The sequence below is a fragment of the Cheilinus undulatus genome, linkage group 13 (genome assembly GCF_018320785.1).
Source record: "Cheilinus undulatus linkage group 13, ASM1832078v1, whole genome shotgun sequence".
Classification (NCBI taxonomy): Eukaryota; Metazoa; Chordata; class Actinopteri; order Labriformes; family Labridae; genus Cheilinus; species Cheilinus undulatus.
This window is the reverse complement of record NC_054877.1, coordinates 9,391,809-9,413,082: the sequence shown is the minus strand read 5'-3', so window position 1 is coordinate 9,413,082 and position 21,274 is coordinate 9,391,809. Positions and strand designations below refer to the sequence as shown.

The following is a 21,274-nucleotide window of genomic DNA, read 5'->3' as shown; positions in this document are numbered from 1 at the left end:
GTGGCTCTTTGCTCTTGTTTTAAAGACATAAAAATGTCGCTGTGGCTACATCCAAGCTAATCACTCCACCAGCAGTAATTGTACCTACCAACTCACACTACACTGCATAAACCCCAAAACTCTGGATAGAAACACACCCACAATGCTGCTGGGATTGAAGTTACTCACGTCTGCCATCTCCTGGTGTAAAGTGGTAACAGCGCAGACCTCCGCCATTAGCCCTATCTCCCAATAGTACAGAATCCTTTAAAAAAATTCCTGGATCCAGACGGTGATCTGGATCACTCTCAAATCTTATCAGTTCTTCCTTGCGCCGTTTCTGACATTTCCTGAAAATTTCATCAAAATCCAGGAGGAGTTTTCAAAAAGGGACGTTTTCGGTGACATAAAACGCAGTTTGTGTGTGCACAGATGGTAAAAACCCCTCAGTTTCTGAAAATATCCTCCTCTGTGTGGAGAAGGCCTCAGAGGGTTAAACAATGACAACGGATGGAGGGAAAGTGAACTGGGACTCAAACAGGACCTAGCACGCTGCAGCTAATGGTTATTCGAGTGATAGTCCGTCAGTGTTTCAGTTAAAAGCACGTTTGGGACGAGTCCTCAGGACTCTGATCTCCCTTTATCTGGCTAGAGCAGTGTTCTCAACTAGTGGTTCGGGACCCAAAAGTGGGTCACAGCAATTTTTAATGGGTCGCAAATGTGTGTGTGAATGTGTGCAAATTTTACTCTGTTTAATTTTGATAATGGGCAAATGTAAATGTTTTATCAATATTTAGACTCATTTATCTCCTTTTATTGTAATAAAATAGCTGCTTTAAGCAAGATGATGAAGTAATTTCTCAAGATCTCTGGAAAAATGGCTCAAAATACCACGTTATCACAGGAAAAGGGGGTATAAAACATGCCAGTTATGTCCTGTATCTTTTTCCTATCATAAATTCTGTTCCTTCCAGATCTTAAATGCAACATTTTTATCTAATAAACATGCATTGTTGAAATTTTTGATTATTTGGGTCGCAATTTGTCATGAGCGATCTTGGTGGGTCCTCAAGCTGGACCAGTTGAGAACCACTGGGCTAGAGCAGTGGTTCCCAACCTGGGGTCCAGGCACCCCTTGGGGGGACAGATTGACTAGTAACGGTTGCTATGAGAGGGGCTGGGTCATCCGACCAATCAGAGAGCAAACAAAGGGTCAAGAGCCCCCAGGTGGCGGCGGTTATAACACCTTGACTTAATTTATTAAACTGGTTAAAATAATTAAATCCCTATAAGAAATATAATAAAGACATTATTTTATATCAGATAAAGTTTGTGTTTCTTCATCAAGTGTGTTGAAAATAATCTTTGAGTTATGAGTGAGAAGGTGAACTCCTGTTACACTGGCCCCCGGTCTCCCCTACTAGAGGAGGATCTGAGCTGGAGAGCCGCTCAGCGGTCAGCACTCGTCCTCATCCGGAGGTCTGAGCCCGGGTTGTCCCGTGTGGAGGACGGGCTTCGTGTTTCAGCGTTGCTGTGTGGACTGAAGAGGAGGAGGAGGAGGGAGGAGGAAGAGGGATTACTCGCCGGTTCAGGACGCGGAGTTCCGCTGAGATGTACGGAGGCTGTGTGGAAACGCTCCCCGGGTCTCTGGAGCTCGTGAGGCGGCCAGCAGCATCGGGAGGATCCGGCCGCTGATCCACAGCCACACCAGAGGAGCACGGCTCGGCTCGGCTCGGTCTGCCCTCCGTCAGAGCCGGGATTTAGGAGCCTGAAGGCTGCAGCACATTTCTGCGTCACAGTGGTGGATCCTGGGTAATCTGTCGGCTGGCATCTATGCAATTGAATCTGGACTTTTCATTTGATTATGAGCACAGAGGGGGGAGAGGCGGGGGGAGGCACTGCCATCACCCACCGACACACCTGGGATGAAGGCGAAGCGGACAGCTCCCAAGGACGTCCGCTGCCCGACCATGAGGAGCAGAGAGAGGAGGAAGAGGAGAAAGAGGAGGAAGAGGAGGGCCGGGGCTGCAGGGAGGCATGTGAAGGGAATAACGGGGGGAACATCTCCGCTGAGGAGGGGGCTGTAGGAGGCAGACCGGGGAAGACGCAGCCTGCCATGCATTCAAACTGCAGCAGTGAGACGTGCATCCCCACTCCCAGCTGCCGGATCTGCTTCCAGGGAGCCGAGCAGGTAACGGACGTGAATGTGGACATGTTATCAGATTAAACGCTCTGCTTTTGTGAATGGTGGGATTTAAATTGAATGAAGGTGAGGCCACAGTGCTCTCGGTGCTGGGCTCTGATTGGCTGACAGCTGCAGCTCCTCTCATTAAAATGAGGTAAACCTGCTGAGTGGAGTCTCTCTCAGCCTGGAGACTGGTCTGATTGGACGGGGTTTAGAAGTGCAGCCAATCAGGTCCAGAGACAGAAAAACAGTTAAACGCTTTATTTGAAAAAACTTAAACTTTGGCAGACAATACGAAGAAAAGAGCAGGAAAAAGTGAACGATAACAAGAGAACTTAGTTCTGCTGCAGTGATTTCAGCACCATGGACAGCTCCCAGCTCTATCATCACTGAGCCACAAGAACCAGGAAGTTTTAGTTACAGGATCAAGGAACTGGCACACTTTGGTCCACCAGGGTCTAAAATTCGGGGGGATTCTGCAAATCAGGCATCCTGACCCAGCTAGGTTTTAGGGAGATAAAATAAACCAGCAACATTAAGAGCCATCAGAAAGATCTAGGTGCCACAAATGCAATTATTAGCAGGCCATTAGGACTTCAACTCAATAACTATAACTGGACTGAAGTGGTTTTCAATTTTCATCAACTAAACTTTGAAGAGTGACAACGACTTAAATGTGACTTAAACTGAAATTTTTAAAAATGCTGCCAAAAGTAAAACTGGTTCACAGAGACGAATCTGAAGAAAGATTTTTTTTATCATTAACCTTTACTTTCAGATACAGCAGGTTGAATTTCTGCTCTGAAATATCTGTTAATTTAAAAAATGACTATTCCTTTGTTATATTTTTGATTAAGGTATGATGTAACAGAACATATTGTTATTCAGGCTGCCGTAGGTTGCAAGTTCATCCTCCCAAACATGAGATACACAGAAACCAGCAAGTTGCGACCAGCACTGCTCGGTGCCTCCACAGCCTCCACACTTCCCAATGCTATTTCTTACTCTAGTGGTGTAAAGATAATCCGATATGGATCGGTTAACCGATCTTCACATCAGCGGTCGAGTGCATCGGTCCGCGGACCCCTGGATCGGGCTCTCTGCTATGATGGACCGGTTTTAACGTCAGAGATCGGTTCATTGAGGCTCTGCTGCTTGTTTTTATAGCCCGTTTCACCATGCTTGGCTCAGTGTCTGTAATCTCGCGCGACCTGCGGTGACCTTTTACCTTTAAACAAGCTTTCCATTCACCGTCGGTGCTCACTAGTTAGCGAGATATATCTCACCCAAGCGGCAACCTCCAGTCCTGAAACATGAAGCCAATGCAAAAGTGAAAAAAATTGCTATACTCTGAGTGTCCACTTGAGGCTGGCTGCAGGAACACTGGAAGTCCCCAAACGTGTCTCATTAGCTAGTGTCTTATTGTGCTCCCACTGTACGGGGGGTGAATTTTTTTGTACCACAATTGTTTGTATTATATTCAGGATGAAAGCTGATTGGTGCATCTCATTTGATTGGCAGATAGCTCAGCAGGCTTATGCTCCGTTTCTGTCAACCAGAATGCTAGCTAGCTAGCTAGCTGATAGGAAGTCGCGCTTAGTGGGCGGGCCATTAGGTTGATCCAAAGTTCGGTTGAGACCGCGATTTCTATATGGAAGCCTCCACAGATTGGCTTCAAGAGCTGTTTGAGTCCGCCTATTGTAAGCAGACGACTGACGTCACACGGGGTTGGTCCAATTCTTTCTACAGTCTATGGTCTCACCGGGCATCGCCTAAACGTCTCAGTTCCAGTTCTGCCCCTCAGGAAAAAGTCACGTGGACTTTACATGAAGAAAGGATAACCTTCAAAATGTCCGCCCCTCTGTACGCTTTGGAGAAAAGAGATTAAGAACTATGGCAGCTCATAAATCTCACCTGTTGAGATGGAGGAGCTAAAGTTTAGCTAAGATGCTAACTCACATTGAGAGGGATTATGAAAGGAGAAAAATGTATGGAAAGCTGTTTTAATTTGACTGTTGTCAATATTATTTTAACCCCTTGTTCTCCTGTACTAGCAGACACACAGAGCTCTGTCTATACAAATCTCCATGTGACTTTAAATTCGTTTTAATTTGTTCTTCTCGGGAAAATGTGATATTTAGTTTGTGCTGTTACTGGTATTTATGATGCTCAGGAAGTTACAAGTACAGAAGGATGAACATGTACCAGTAAAAACTCATTTTAATATTTATCTCCCAATTTAATGTCAGAGTAAGACACCTGGGTGTGATGAAAACTTTCTTAAACATAATTTCAGGATGTTAGCACAGGAGGCCTGGCATTTAGTCTGGTTTATAAATAAGATCAAATAAACTTAGATTATTATGAAATGATCTTGTTTCCCCCTTTGTTGCTCATTTTTGTTAAAGCAAAAAGTTATTATGATTCTATAATCAGATTGTATACGATTGTAATCGGACTGAACCTAGTTGAATCGGATTGGACTGAATCGTTCTGTATTTTAATGAATCGTTAGTGAATCGAATCATAGTCTGTGAATTGAAATTTGAATCTATTCATTTTGAGGAGAGATTCATTTCATTTGTTTTCATTCTTTAAATTCTCATAATAAAGGAGACATGCACTCAAATAAGCATTGCCACATTTATGCTGAAAGCCGTCCCAGGACGTGTGCTCTGCTGTCTCTTCCAGTGTGAATGTGCTCTGTATCGTAAATGAGTAACGCCAGAAGAATGGCGGCTGTGGACACAAGCCCTTCAGGCTGGCTCAGTCTACACTTTAGCCCCACTGCAACATCGCAGCTATCGTCAAACGTCAGCCTCGATTATGAGCGTAAGGAACAACAAACGGTCTTGCAGTGTGACATAATCAGTCACGCGTCCCGGACCACGATTCAACAGGACGAGCATGTCAGAAGTTTCCGTACACCATCGTCTAGTGTGATACCCTGACGTGAATCCTGACGCCCCACTTGTCCTCCCTCCAGGGATTTATGTGAACTTAAATATTCTCGACATTTTATCACCTTCATACCTCAAGTTCTATTTGAAGAAGAGCCAGCCTGTGGGACGTCAGTCGTCTGCTTACAATAGGTGGACTCAATCAGCTCTTGAAGCCGATCTGTGGAGGCTTCCATATTGAAATTGCTGTCTCAGTCAAACTTTGGATCAACCTAACGGCCCTCCCACTAAGGGCGACTTCCTATCAGCCAGCTAGCTAGCACTCTGGTTGACAGAAACAGAGCATCTGCCTGCTGAGCTATCTGCCAATCAAATGAGACGTGGCAATCAGTACACAGTGAGGTTTTTCCTAAATATAATCTAAACTATTGTGGTACAAAAAACTCACCCCCCGTACAGTGAGAGCACATAAAGACACTAGCTAATGAGACACGTTTGGTTTTTTTGAACCAGGCTGTAAACCAGTTTATTTCTAATGTAAAAACCAGCTGTTTAACATGTGTCCAGGCAGGACTTTTGGTGTTCCTGCAGCCAGCCTCAAGTGGACACTCGCAGTATTGCAATTTCTTGCACTTCCGCATTGGCTTCATTTTTCAGGACCGGAGGTTGCCGCTTGAGTCTGACATGGAGCCGTTGTTAAAGCCAGAAACATTATGAAGCCTGAGTTGGCCTGCATGTCACAGCAGGGGCGTAGCTAGGGATTTTGGGTCCAAAGAAAGACTACTATACAGACCCCCCTCTTAACTGGATAGCCAAACAACAAATGTGCCATTTTTACAAATATCCATGCATTTTAATGTATTTTTGAACCACAATTTCCCCAATTATGAGCAATATATTTACTATGGATAAATTAAATTTATATGCATTATTTTGCAGTGCTGGACTACATGATTTGGACATTTTAAAGGGAGGAGCAGGCTGCCCCCCAGTATTGTATTTTACCCTATTTAAAAATTTCAGTCTGTTGACTGATTTATTTAGTCTCTTTTGATTCAATAATGACATTTATTACTAAGAAAAAATACTTTAAAACAAACTTCTCATTGCAGGCTTCTCAAGGGCCCCTCCCTACTGTTGGCCTGGCTAACGAGTAGCCACCCCCCCCCACCTGAACCTCTCAGAAAGTCCCTGTTTGACAGGAATTTAAACCAGGAATCTTCTTGCTGTGAAGGAACGGTGCTACCCACCATGCAGCTGCCCTCATGATGATGTGATATAGCAAATATACACAGTTTTTCAAGTTTCATCCCTGCTGAATATTCCACAGTCAACTGTACGTGATGTTATTAGAAAGTGGAAGCATTTAGGAACAACAGCAACTCAGCCACAAAGCAGAAGATTATGTAACCTTTACAGTTCCACAGTCTGGTGTCTGTTTCCTTCTAACTGTCCTTTCAAAATAAAGGCATAAAAGCCCACACATACATAAATGAGCAGATAAAAAACAGGTTAAATCCCAAACACGTAGGTAAAGTTCTGGTCCAAACCTTGGCTTAAGATTGATTAAACCTGATACTACAAAACAAAGAAGAAATCCCCAAAAAGACATGAAATCACACCAAAGAGAATCTTTGCTGCTCATAAATTTGATTCTTTGTCTTTATTTTTACTGAATATATAAAAGAACTTAGCAATGTTCGCATTGATTTACAAAAATAAAAGAGGAATGTTATAACACAGAGGAATTTGCAGAGAATTGAAGTGAAGACATTTATAAGAGAAAACAATAAAATGGTAAAAATCAGGTTTACTGGTAGGACTGGTCTTCCTGTAAAGGTGGAAACTGGATTTTGAGTGTCATAAACAGAATAATGGTGATAAAACAGGCCAGATTGTCCTAGATCTAAATCTTTTATCAGTTTAAGATCTGACAGACAGCAGCAGAGCATCGGTCATGTCAGATGTTTAAAGACGTCCATCTAACTCGTCTGCACCCAAGCAGACAGATGTGGACTAACAGGGACAACAGACATACAGCAGATATAAAAAGTTGATGTTTCACCCTTTTATTGATTTTATGAATAGATTATGGTCAATACAGTCTGGCTTTTTCACAAAAAACACACGCAAAAGTAATGTTTTAAAGCTCTATAAAGTACCGTCAATTAAATAAAAATATATGAGATAAAATAAGTGACTGCATAAATATTCACCCCTTTAAAGTGACTGACTAGTTCAACAGACAATTGGAACTGGTGGCGTCACAGTGTCTGGAAGGTCCAGTCACTGGTTAATCAGTATTCCTGACTACCATTACACCATAAAGACAAACACTCCAAGCAACTCAGGGAAAAGGTTACTGAAAAGTATAAGTCGGGGATAATATAATAAAAATCCATCATAAAGAAATGGAAGGAGTCTGTTACATGTGTAGATCTGCCTAGATCAGACTGTCCTCACAAACTGAATGAGCGTGCAAGAAGGAGACTAGTGAGAGAGGCCACCCAGACACCTATGACTACTCTGAAGGAGTTCCAAGCTTCAGCAGCTGAGATGGAGAGACTCTGCAGACAACAACTGTTGGCCGGGTACTTCACCAGTCAGAGCTTTATGAGAGGGTGTCAAAGAGAAAACCCAGATTAAATCCGGACTAGAGTTCACCAGAGGGCATGTAGGAGACTCCATGGTCAAGAGGAAGAAAGTTCTTTGGTCTGATGAGACCAAAATGGAGCTTTTCGGCCATCAGATGAGATAGATAATGCTGCACCAAGTCTGTAATTGTTTTGGATTTTTCATTAGTTTTTGTTTTATTTAGTTTTTACTTTTTAATTTCTGGTTAGCTTTAATGAGCTGAGAAAAAGGCTACTCTTCAGTTTTCATTTTATTTATTTATTTTTGTTTAGTACTTCAATTCTGCTCAGGACCTAAAATTCCTATTCTGTGAGGTCTTCTTTAACCAATTAAAACCGTTCTGCAATCTGCAGGCAGTAAAAGATTAAAATTGAGGAGACTTATTATTATTATTATTATTATTATTAATTCATTTATTTATTTTATTAATTTATTTATCTTATTTTAGCTATCCCCCCCCCCCCCGAAAACAAGACGATTCTTTTCAAAGGGCTACCCCTTTAATAAAAGGTCACAGCTAATTTTTGTAGGCACACAATACAGTTTTATTTTGTTCTTTTTTTATTCAGTTCCAGTTAACTAAAATGATTTCTACTTTTTACTTTAGTTAACTATAATAACCACTGTGAAGCATGGTGGTGGCAGCATCATGCTGTGGGGATGCTTCTCAGCAGGAGGCCCTGGAAGGCTTGTGAAGGTAGAGGGTGAAAAAGAGGACAGTCTGCAAGAGAACCACGGCTTGGGCGAAGATTTATTTTACATCAAGACAATGAGCCGAAGCATACAGAGAGAGCTTCACAGAAATGGTTTAAAGGCAGCAAGGGGAATGTTCTGGAGTGGCCGAGTCAAAGCCCAGACATCAATCCAGTAGGGAATTTGTGGCTGGACTTGAAAAGAGCTGTTTACTCCCATCCCTGCTTAGCCTGACAGAGCTTGAGCAGTTTAGCAAAGAAGCAGGAGTAAAATTTCAGTGTCCAGATGTGCAACCCTGATTGAGACCTGTCCACACAGACTCAGTGCTGTGGTTGCAGCTAAACGTGACTCCACTAAATACTGACTTAAAGGAGGTGCAGTCACTGATTTTACATTACATATTTTTATTTAATAGACATGACTTTGTAGAAATCAGTTTTCACTTTGACATTTTTTGTATTTTTTTGTCAAAAAGGCCGGATATATTGACCATGACCATGAAATCAGGGGGTGAATATTTTATAAAGGCGCTGTTGTACTCTGACTCTGCAGCTCTTTGTTGACAGTGACAGGGAGCCTTGATGAGGGACCGTTCATCAGAGCGGAGAGCAGTCAGAGCTGTAAACGTCTAAGTGAATATCCTGTCTTCTGAACGTGGGCTTTAGCTGATTAGCACGGCTAATCTAATAGCTCTGCCTCCGGGTCCAGACTGATATTTGATTTTGATGCAAGGAAGATGACTGGGCATGCTCAGCAGTTATAAGGGAAAAAATCCCAAAACAGAAACCTGACACTCTAAATATTCATGTCTGAGCAGAGAGAGTGGGATGTTATTTAACACCAGAGAGGACACGTTTCCTGTTAGATGATTCACTACACAGTGAAGGAAAATGATGATGGTTAGATGTAACTGTGGAAACTGAAAATATCCCTGATCAAGAGGAAAAGTTTAGTATGTTCATCAAATCTGTAGCGAGCAGCTTCAGCTCTTTCAGGACGAAGCCTCCGAGGTCTTTTTAAACCCACAAGGTTAATCTGACATGATGAAAAACGAGCGCCCAGACCACTGACCTTAATATACTATTAATATGCCGCTCACCGCCCAGCCGGCAGGTCAAAGCAACAGTAATGGCTGCCTCAGGGCTGCCTGGAGGAAGGAAAACATCTGAACAAATAGATATGACTGTGATGATTAATGCGGCGCTGCATCCAGCCGTTAATATCCGCCAGTGCTGCAGATTTGAGAAATGATCACTGATCTGAGCGTTGCTGGTAAAACCTGCTGGTGAACGAGTCTCTTTGCTACGTGAGCCGCTGCATCAGGAGTTCAGTGATCACACTTTAACCTCTAAAATAGATATGAGATTAAAACTAGTTAGGAGGCTCTAATACCAACCTGGAAACAGATGGTTCGTCTCTATCCTTGACTTTATTCTGACATCAAATCTGGCGCAGTGATTACAGGATGTGGTCAAAATAACGGATAAAAACATATATCCACAAGCAGGAAATTGTAGGTTAGAGATATTGATCTTTGTTGTTTAAATAGGGCATTCTTTGGGGACAAGTTGGCCTATTGATCAAAATCTGATGTGCCAAAGTAAAAAAAAAATCCCAAAAGGCTGGAGCGCTGTGGAAAATATAAATAAAAAAAGAATGCAATGATTGTAAAATCTTATAAACCCATCTTTTATTCACTATAGAACATCGGATGCTGACGCTGAGACATTTTTCCATTAATGAAAGCTCTTTTTAAATTTGATCGCAGTAAGGCATCTCAAAAAAGTTGGGTCAGGGCTATGTGTACCATCGTGTAGCATCCCCTCTTCTGTTAAAGGGATCATATTTTACCCTTTTAGGCATGTTTTGGGGTGTCAGAGGTCCCAGAAACATGCCCTTGAAAGTCAGTTGCTGAAAAAGCACTCCAGTATTGAATTTTGTGTGTTTAAAAACCCCTCTGTTTCAGCCCTGCTCAGAATGAGCTGCTTATGTGTCTGTGGCTTTAAATGTAAATGAGCTGTCTGACTCCGCCCCTGACTCCGCCCCTCTCAGGAAAATGGATGTGGCTCTCCTGATCCTCCTCTCAGTTGCCATCTGAGAGGAGGAAAAGGAGAAGTGGGCAGGACTTTCTTCCAAGGGGAGGGACAACCAAACCTGGGGGCAAGGCTAACTCCCCACATGACATCATGAGGGGAAAATCTGAGAATGGCAAGTTTCAGCATACATTTTCTGAAAGGTGGAGAAAGGGAGGGGAGGAAGGAATGGATTTTTCTGATTCTTGGGGGAATTGTGGACAGGCCAGGGGCACATATTTATGTTAGAAAAGCCTGGAAAAGTGATTTTTGCATAATATGTCTCCTTTTAACAACAGACTGTAAACATCTAAGAAGTGAGACCAGTCGCAGGAGTTTTAGGATGTAGGATTCTAACTGGGTATTATTTGCTGTATTTTTCCTTTTCTGATACTTCAAATGTTTTCGATGTGAAAGGTCTGGACTGCAGACAGGCCAGTTAAGGATCCGGACTCTTCTATTGTGAAGCCATGCTGTTGTGATGGATGTTGTATTTGTATTTATGAAGTTTAGCATCGTCTTGCTGAAACAGTCAAGGCCTTGCCTGACAGAGACCTTGTCTGGATGGGAGCATATGTTGCTCTGAAACCTCTCTCTACTTCTCAGCATTGATAGTTCCTTTCCAGATGTGTAAGCTGCCCACGCCATGGCACTAATGCAACCCCATACCATCAGAGATGCAGGCTTTAGAACTGAGCCAGGAGAACAAGCTGGATGGTCCCTCTCCTCTTTAGTCTGCAGGACATGGCATCCAGAGTTTCTAACAAGAATTTACAATTTTGATTTATTTGACCACAGAACAGTTTTCCATTCTCCCTCAGTCTATGCTAAACGAGCTTTGGCCCAGAGAAGATGCCAGCATTTCTGGATTCTGGTCACATAGGCTTCTTCTTTGCATGACCCAGCTTTTTGCATTTGTGGATGGCACAGCCAACCGTGATGATGATGATTTCTGGAAGTGTTCCCGAGCTCATACAGGGATTTTCAGTACAGAATCATGACTGTTTTTCTGGCCTTTGGCCTTGACTGTTCTGATTTCTCTAAACTTTTTGATATTGTGAACTGTAGAAGGTTGGATATTCTAAATCTTTGCAATTTACATTGAGGAAATTTTTTTAAACAGTTTCACAATTTTTAAATACAATCAGTGAACCTCTTCCTTACTTCTGAGGGACCCTTCCTCTATAAAATGTTCATTTTATACCCAGCCATGCCACTAACTTTTTTCCAATTAATTGCCAAAGCTCCTTTTTCATTACTACCTACTTTTCCAGCCTTTTGTTGCCCTGTCCCTACTTTTTTGAGACGTGTTGCTGCCATCAAAGTCAAGATGGGCCAGTATTTTTCATGAAATGGTAAAATATCTCAGTTTCAACACCTGATGTGTTATTTCCGCTCTACTGTGAATCAAATATGGGTTTATGGGACTGTATTCTACCACCTGTTGGACCTTATTTAATCTGCTTTAATATTTGACTTCTCTCTCTCTCTCTGGTGTCCAGGGTGACCTTTTGAACCCGTGTCGGTGTGACGGCTCGGTGCGTTACACCCACCAGCACTGCCTGCTGAAGTGGATCAGCGAGCGAGGCTGCTGGACCTGCGAGCTCTGCTGCTACCGCTTCCACGTCATCGCCATCAACATGAAGAGACCGTGGCAGGTACGACCGCTGCACGCTTATTCGGTTTTTACGCCACTGCTTTAGACCACAAACTGATTCACACATGGATGTGGTCTCAGTGGTGTCAGCTGTTGTTTAATTTCTAATTTTTGATCAGTCTGAAAACAGGCAAAGAGAAGGACTGGCTTAACCCTTCGTCTCCTAAACTTATGGTTGCTGGAGGGGGTCAACCCCAAGTCCATTCATTCTTATGAGAGTCTCTTTGATATCTGACGTAAACTCCTTCACTCTAATATTTCCATTTTTAGGGTGAAATTTAAAAAAAAATGAATGACAGCATTCTAGCTGAGTGAACTAGTATGCTAATTACTAACTAGGCTACAACGAGTCATAAGCCCCAATTCCAAAAAAGTTGGGACGCTGTGAAAAATGTAAAACATAGAAGTCAACGATTGTAAAATTTCTTAAATCCATATTTTATTCACAGTAGAACAAAAAACATCAGATGTTGAAGCTGAGACATTTCACCATTTCATGAAAAAATATTAGATCATGTTGAATTTGATGGCAGCGACACATCTCAAAAACGCTGGGACAGGGAAAGTAAGTGGTACTTACATGAAACAGCTGGAGGAGCATTTTTGCAACTAATTGGCCACGGGTCTGTAGCATAACTAGGTATAAAAGGAGAGAGAGAGTCTCTCAGAAGTTAAGATGGGCAGAGATTCTCCGATCTGCAAAACACTGCATCTAAAATTAGTGGGACAATTTCAGATATTTATATATTTTCTAAATTTTGTAATATCCCACCATCTACAGTCCAAAATATCCTCAGAAGATTCAGAGAATCTGGAGAAATCTCTGTGAGCAAGGGACAAGTCTGACAGTCAGTATTGGGTGCTTGTGATTTTTAGGATCTCAGGGGCCACTGCATTAAAAATTAACTGCATGGACTCAGGAACACTTCCAGAAACCACTGTCTGTCCAGAAACACCACTGTCTTCTCTGGACCAAAGCTCATTTAAATTGGACTGAAGCAAAATGGAAAACTGTTCTGTGGTCAGATGAATCCAAATTTGAAACTCTTTTTGGAAACCATGGACGGTATTTCCTGTGGAGAAAAAGGAGCATCCAGCTTGTTTACCTGGCTCAGTCCTAAAGCCTGCATCTCTGATGGTATGGGGTTGGGCTATGGCGTGGGCAGCTTACACATCTGGAAAGACACTATCAATGCTGAAAAGTAGAGAGAGGTTTTAGAGGTTTTAGAGCAACATCTGCTTCCATCCAGACAACGTCTCTGTCAGAGAAGGCCTTGACTATTTCAGCAAGACAATGCTAAACCACGTCATTCACATCAGCACGGCTTCAAGGTCGAAGAGTGCAGGGGCTGAACTGGCCCGTTTTTAGTTCAGATCTTTCACCAAAAGAAAACATTTGGAGCTAACCTGACGGACCAGGGGGATTTGTTTCACACACCCACCTGGAAAACCTCCCATAGACGGTGTTTGGGAAAGGGCAGGGCCTTTGAAAAAAAAACTCAAAGGGTGACTGGATGAGTGTCTGTCACACCTTTACGGGCCAATCAGAGCAACAAAACACGCAACGTCGTAGGTGTAATAAAGCCATGGCGACTGTAGACATGTCAGTACACGACGTTTGTTCTTTGTTCTTCTTTTAACAAAGAAATGTCGTCAAGTTCTGGTAAAACTGATGCTATAGCAGCATCCATGCTGATTTCTTCAGCACCGGCCTCTTTTTTACTGTTTGCTTACATCACGACTCAGCTTACTGCCGCTTACTCCTGATTGGTCCTGTCACTTTCTTTCATTGCCCAATCTGTTCAGATGAGAGCTTTGCAAGGTTAATTTGAAGCATCATGAAAGGAAATTCCAGCAAAGAAGACTCAGGACCGTTCAGCAGTTAGAATCTTACATCAGACAAGAATGGGACAACATTCCTCTCCCAAAGCTCCAGCAACTAGACTTTTCACTTCTCAGACGTTTTCAGACTGTTGTTAAAAGAAGAACGTAAACGTAAACCTGTCCCAACTTTTTTGGGATGTGTTGCCGCCTTCAAAATGAGCTAAAGTTTTCATGAAATGGTAAAATGTCTCAGTTTCAACATCTGATGTGTTGTTTATGTTCTACTGCTGATCAAATGTGGGTTTGGGAGATTTGACAATCATTGACCTCTGGTTTTTAGTACATTTTCCACAGTGTACCAGCTTTTTTGGAATTGTGACTGTCGGTGACAGATTGAGTTTTAAGACAGCACTGGCATCAAACTCCACTTTAAGAACCAGTGGGCGGTGTCTGAGAGATTCATGTCTTACCTGGTCCGTCTGTGTTTCTTTAACCCTTTAAATCAGTTCATGTTGTGGTCTGTGGTTATTATTAGAAATGGTTTGCCATGCTGTTGCTTTCACATTTCTCTGAGTCAATAACACCTTCAGACACTGCTGTTTCCACCCTTCATTTCCTTTTCAGGTCTCTGTTATCACATTTAGGCATCAGATTCCTTCGTTCTCCCTTTTCCTCTGAAGCTGAACAGAGACTCCTGAAGCTTTAAATATCTGCTCTCTGGATCGTTCTTTCTCCCCAAAGAACATTCAGGCCTTTTCAGATCTGTTCGCTCCAGATGGGACTTGAGTTTTTGGCAGACTGAATAAACACAGCTGAGGCTCAGCAGAGCTCTGCTTTCTGTCCACGCAGTCTGCCTCAAGTCTTTTTCTTATAAGGAGCTTCACAATCATCCGCTCTGCATCAACAAATCTCTGTTTCAAAGTTGTTTTCGATCAGGTTTTTGTTCTGTTCTCTCCTCCTGCACTCTACCGTGGCTTTATTCTCATGTTATTGATCTGACAAACAAAAAAACACGGAAGCAAGTTTTCCTTCTCTTTAGATTCTTCATGTTCTCTATCCACTTCCTGTCAGTCTCCTTCTGGTCTTTTCAAGAGATTTTCACACTTTTAGGAGGTTTTCTCTGGTTGTGAGTCTTCATTTTGGCATCCTACAGGGGGCGCTCAAACAGACATGAGGACAGTTTCAACCACCACTACCATCCACTACTCCTCCATCTGGACCATCCAGGGTCGTATGGCACTCATCAGTCAACAAGACTGTTTGAAAATGAGTCTTCATGTATTTCTGGGCCCACTGCAACCGTTTCTGCTTGTGAGCATTGGTTAGGGGGGGCTGAAGAGTAGGTTTATGCACGACTGCAAGCCTCTGGAGGATCCTACACCTTGAGGTTGGTGGGACTCCAGAGGCACCAGCAGCTTCAAATACTTGTTTGCTGCTTTGTAATGGCATTTTAGCATCTGCTCTCTCAATCTGATGAATTTGTCTGTCAGAAACCTTCCTCATTATGTCTTTATCTGCACAAACCCGTCTGTGCTCTGAATCAGCCACAAATTTCTTTACAGTATGATGATCGCGCTTAATTTTCATAAAATATCCGATTTTTTCATTCCTTGTCCAAGGCATTACAGTATTTGAGACTTTCAGCAGCAGAGATCCTTTTTTTCCCCATATTGCTGAAACCTGTGGCCTGCTTAATAATGTGGAACGTCCTTCTTTAACTGGGCTCACCTGGCAAACTAATGATCTCAGGTGTCTGAGATTGATTTCAGTGATCTACAGGCTCTTAGGACACAATACTGTCCATGAGATTTATTGATAAACTAAAACTTGAATGTTTATGACACTAAAATCCAATTTTCTTAATAATTTAGAACGTGGTGTATACTTTTGATTGTGCTCTGTAATTATTTTAAATAAATAATTTATTTTCATTTTTTTTACTATTATATATATTTTCACATTTGAGGTGTTACTTTTTTCAGTTGCAGGTTAAATGTTTTCAGATTTGAATCTTTTTTCCAAACTCAAATCTTATCATTTTAGGTTTGGGATTTTTTTTTTTTTTTTTCACTTTCAGATCATATTTTTTCAGGTTCAAACTTTTGGCCCTTATTTTGGCGTGGGGGGCGTGGCCTCAGCTGAGAAGGGTGTGGAATTGTGAGTGAGCCTTCACCAATTATGTTGCCTTCAGGAAACGTGGGTACTTTGAGAGAAATGACTCAACACTTTCTGTACACTGTATTCACCTAATTAGCTGTAAATGAAGGGATGCTGAGGACAAAGTTAGCTTTTACAAGCAGTTTTAGACGACTCTGGCAATTGTTTATTCATTAAAATATGTTTATCTCGCATACTTAAAGAAACAATGTTTCCCACTTCCATATTGGACTGTGAACGCAGCGCAGATTCATTCATTCAGAATCATCAGTTTGTCAGGACAAACCTGCACAGCTTTTGTGTTTCCTCCGTGTCAGGTGTGTCCTCTCTTTGCTGCTTACAGTGGCAGTCCATCACCATCACTCTGGTGGAGAAGGTGCAGATCATCGCCGTGTTCCTGGGCTCTCTCTTCCTGGTGGCGAGCATCTCCTGGCTGCTGTGGTCGGCTCTCAGCCCGCAGGCCGTGTGGCAGCGCCGGGACGTCCTCTTCCAGATCTGCTATGGCATGTATGGCTTCATGGACCTGGTCTGTGTAGGTGAGCCTGGGCATGGTTTCATTTTTTAGTTTTGCAGTTATGTTTGCATCTTTAAGTCAGTATTTTAGTTCTTATTTAAAACTCATTTTGAAGTTAAATATATCCTGGAAAATATCACACTCAGACACATTCCTAACATTGCTCACAGAAACAGAAGAGAATTACTTTGTTAGTAAAATAGACAATAGAATGGTTTTCCCTGTCTATGGAGGTTACATAAGAAACAATCTATAGCACAGATGGAGCACAGCTTTAGTTCAGACAGAGGGATGAAGTCACAGCTTAACTGCTCCATAAATACTTCACTGTTATTCACAGGCGGCTTCACTACAGTTTACTAAAAACATCCACTCATGTTTAAACAGGATTATACAGCAACTGTTGTACCCAGAGTGTATATTCATCTCTGACTGATGGATTGTGATACTCCTAGAACTTGCTCTAAATCTAAAAATAATCATTTTTCATTATTTAAAACACTTTGCACTCAGACGATAATGTTTTGATAACAAACGTTGTGCACATGGACCACATAAATGAGTAAAGACGTTGTATACATGCCAGGCTAATAGTCTGCAGTGTGAGCTTCCTGATTTTTAGGATAACTGCATGGCAGTTTACACTACAATGAAAATGGGTGATGTTTTCAAAGTTTACGCTGTTAGTATGCACAAAAGCAGCCAGCTGCTGGGGGAAAGTTTTGAAAAGTGCTTCCTGATTAGAAACAAACTGTGTCAGCTGCCAACATGCAGTTCCTCTGAGCATGAAGAGTCTACGCACATGCTCATTAAGGTCCTGGTTAATGGCCATGAGCGAGTCAGCGGACTACAAAAACAATAGCAGACCACCCAGCTCTGTTTGTGCCACTCAGTCTGAGCCGAATTTTCCTCACATTTACTCTCTGTAGTCAAGCATCACATTAACCCTTTACCTACTGATTTTAAAAATGGTGATTTGGACATATTTTATTATGGCTGTAAAATAGTCAGGAAACGCCCTAAGTCTGACAGCTTTGGTCCCTTTTCCCAGGAGTACTTGAACTTGACTTTTCAACATCTGGTTAATGATTATTGCACATTATATGGAATTGTCAGCAGCTAAAAGAAGAAAAGTGTAAAAATGGTTTGTTTTTCATGGCTTTTATGAGAAGAAATGTTGTTACTGCTCATGAAGTTTGATTTGACATTTGAAATGTGAACCTATACATGTTTAGAACAAACACCAGTCATTTTTTGAGTCTAGGACTCTGGGTAGTCAAAACACAGTGCAAAAGATAACTATATACATAGGTGACAATTAGTGCAAATAAAGGTGGAAAAATGCATTCCCAACATTCTTAAGTAACATAGTTATTGCACATGACAGACATGCACAAATGCCACTATCTAACCCTATTTTTTGAAAATCAAAACACCACTCTCGCTCGCTCTCCTTTTACTCTCTTCCTTCACTCTCCTTTTCTCACTCGTCTTCTGCCAAAGCTGCCATTTTCACGGTGCTGTTCCACATTACTGTAATATATATACCACACATCATATATTGCCAGAAAGCACAGATTCTCAGCTCTCTGTCAGCGTTGGAATTTTTTAGATTGAGCAAACTTTCTAGGAGTTACAGTGTTGAGAATCCGTGTAGCGGTCTGGCGATACTTCTGGTGTTTTGCTATGAATGCCTTAGTCATGTGGTTGTGAGTACCGTAATGAACCATATATGTGTGCATGCCCACAATTCTCAGCTTTCCAACACTGTTGGAATTTTTCTGATCGAACAAACTTTGACAGAGTTACGGTAATAATACTCCAGACATATTAAACACAGCGCCGGCGCTGGCTCAGTAGGTAAAGGGTTAACCAACCTCACCTTATTGTCCATCCTAACAAACGTAAGTGTCAGCCATTTTTGTCTGTTTATTCCTCAACACCTTGTAGAAAGAAGAGCATGTTAGATCAGTGTACTTTAAGACCAATAGACTTTTAGTCTGAAAACCAAAATCAAAAAACAAGATGTTTTCAGATTACTGAATAAAAACAAGAAAGCTAAACATAAAAATATAAAAATCCTGTCCTGGTATATTACGGGATGTAAGGGAACACAAACAGCTGTGTTTGTGTTCCCGTATATCATTCCAGGAAGCGTGAACTCCTCGGCGATGGGCATGTGATTCTCAGGATGCTTTTCTGAGCACAACACCTGCACCAGGTTAACAACATCAATATTGCAATCAAATTGACTGCTTACAGCTTTTTTCATTTTACATTCTTTGATCCCAACATAAATAGCTAGAGTGAAAAAGACTCAAAATTTCCTGTTCATTTGATTTCGTTTCAGAAATAAAAACTAGAACATAAACAGTATTTTCATTATTTGATTTGGTTTTTAAAACAGAAAAGTGAAAAATGAGACATTTTTCATTTATTTGTTATTCAATAATTAATCCTTTTTTGTCTGTTTCTTTGTTTTCTTCTTTTCTTTTTCTCTTTTTGATTTCAAACAAGGAACAGAAAACGAAACAAAACCAGTTCAGTCTTTTATTTTTTCTGTCTCTCAGATTATGCCAAGTCACACAAAAACAGGAAGACCGATGAGCTGAACTGTGGCGCTGGAACATTCTTTTTTTAACATGTATGCCAAGTCACAGTTTGAGAAAGAATGTTACAGTCCCAGTTTTCTGTTCTTTAATCGTCCAATTTTTCTGTTTTTTTCTTAGAACAGAAAACAAAACAATAACCAAATCCAGACAGAAACAGTATGTCTTTTGTCTTTGTAACAGGCCTGATTGTCCACGAGGGGGCAGCAGTGTACAACGTCTTCATGCGCTGGCGGGCTGTCAACCTCCACTGGGACGTTCAGAGCTACGATAAAGCAAAGGACATGGAGGAGACGAGCACAGGCCATTCTTCTTTGGCCCCCAGGACGCTGTGGTTACCTCTGGCCACCTTTGGGCCCAGCGGCCCCTTAAACCCCACCCAGCTGGGGCCGCAACCGTGGACCTGCCTCTGTTTGGCCCCTTTCTGCCCCGGCCTCGTGCCCCGAAACAACCTCAGCCAGGACAGTGACTCAGGAGAGGTGGTGATTCGTGTGACGTCAGTGTAACAGCCGGTGGTATTTATACAGGAACAAAACATCTGAACGTTTGTACAGAAAGGCAGCGAGTGGAGCTTCTCTGAGCTGTGTGTGGAGTCATGTTTGTCCTGATACTAAAAGCTTTTCTAATCAGGTGAAGACTGGCTGCTCTGAGGCCGGCCCTCAAAAATCTCTACAGTCAGGTGACGGCGTTGCCTTTATATTACCTGCTGTTTTATTCTGTATACAGACATCAACAATACAACTACTTTCTTCCAGATAACTGTGGCATTTATTTCACGAAGGTAGAGCTAGAAAAGATGATTGAAACAAGAACATGCAAGCCTTTTTATGATGCCATATCTCAGACTAATACCAAAAAAGTTGAGACAATGTAAAATATAAATAAAAACAAAATTTAATGATTGTCAAATCTCCCAAACCCATATCTTATTCACATTAGAACATAACATACTAGATGTTGAAACAGACATTTTACCATTTCAAGGAAAATATTTGAATTTGATAATAGCGTCACATCTCAAAAAAGTAGGGACGGGCATCAAAAGGCTGGTAAAGTAAGAAGCACAAATGAAAAACAGATGGAAGAGCATTTAGCTTGATTGGCAACAGGTCAGTAACATGACTGGTCATGAAAGGAGCATTTTAGGCCCCGTGTAAACGACAACGTTTTTGAGTGAAAACGCAAAAGTTTTGTAGTGTTTTGGCTGTCGGTTTACAGGGCAACAGCGTTTTGGTGCCTGAAAATGAAACTTTTTGGAAGCGGGCTCCGCAGTGGAAGTTTTTTCAAAACATCCCCGTCTCCGTCTCTGTGTAAACAGGGAAACCGACACTTTCTAAAAATGGATATGCGCACTGCAGCTGCAGTAAATATCCATCGCGAGCAGGCTTATAACATATGTGTGAATGGGAAGCCCAAAACAAAACAAAGATGGCCGATACCAGTGTACTGTTCGTGCTCCTCACTCTTTTGAATTTAACTGTACTTAAGTGTTGATTTACTTCACCATCACTTGGATCAGCGGAGACACCTGCACCAGATTCTGACTCAACCCATATGCTGTCGAAGGGCAGCCCGAAGGCGATATTGGACATTTCAAAATCACACCGCCATCTACTGGCCTGGCATGTATACTACATCGTTTTTGGTGTTTTCTGCAGTCTCGTGTGACCAGAGATCGTTTTGAAAATGTTGCCGTCTGAACATGGAACAGTTTGGAAATGAAAGCGGTAAGCGAAGCAGAACGTTGTCGTGTAAACGGGGCCTTAGAGAGGCAGAGTCTCTTAGGAGTAAAAATGGGCAAAGGTCCATGCCAACATACGATCAGTTCTAGCATCAGCATGATCAATACCAAAACATGGATCAGAGAAGAAAACATTCAGAAGCTTTAGTTTTATACAGATCTTTGTGAAACTGCTAAACCATATCTTTAAATCTTTATCACTGTGTTTTCTTTAAAGGTTTTATATGCTTTTAGAGATTTTTCTGAGAATTACACCGAGAAATAGGCAAGTTTTAGATAAAATAGCACAAAAATGGAGCTCTGATGGTA

General features: G+C 41.8%; 1 protein-coding gene across 1 annotated transcript; it reads left to right on the top strand.

Annotated features, from left to right (window-relative positions):
• Positions 1–1,843: 1,843 nt before the first annotated feature.
• On the top strand, positions 1,844–19,730 carry march11 (membrane-associated ring finger (C3HC4) 11). Its single transcript, XM_041802971.1, has 4 exons — positions 1,844–2,170; positions 11,966–12,121; positions 16,445–16,637; positions 19,408–19,730. Exons 1-4 carry the CDS (start codon positions 1,844–1,846, stop codon positions 19,728–19,730), a joined length of 999 nt encoding a protein of 332 aa, XP_041658905.1.
• Positions 19,731–21,274: the final 1,544 nt, after the last annotated feature.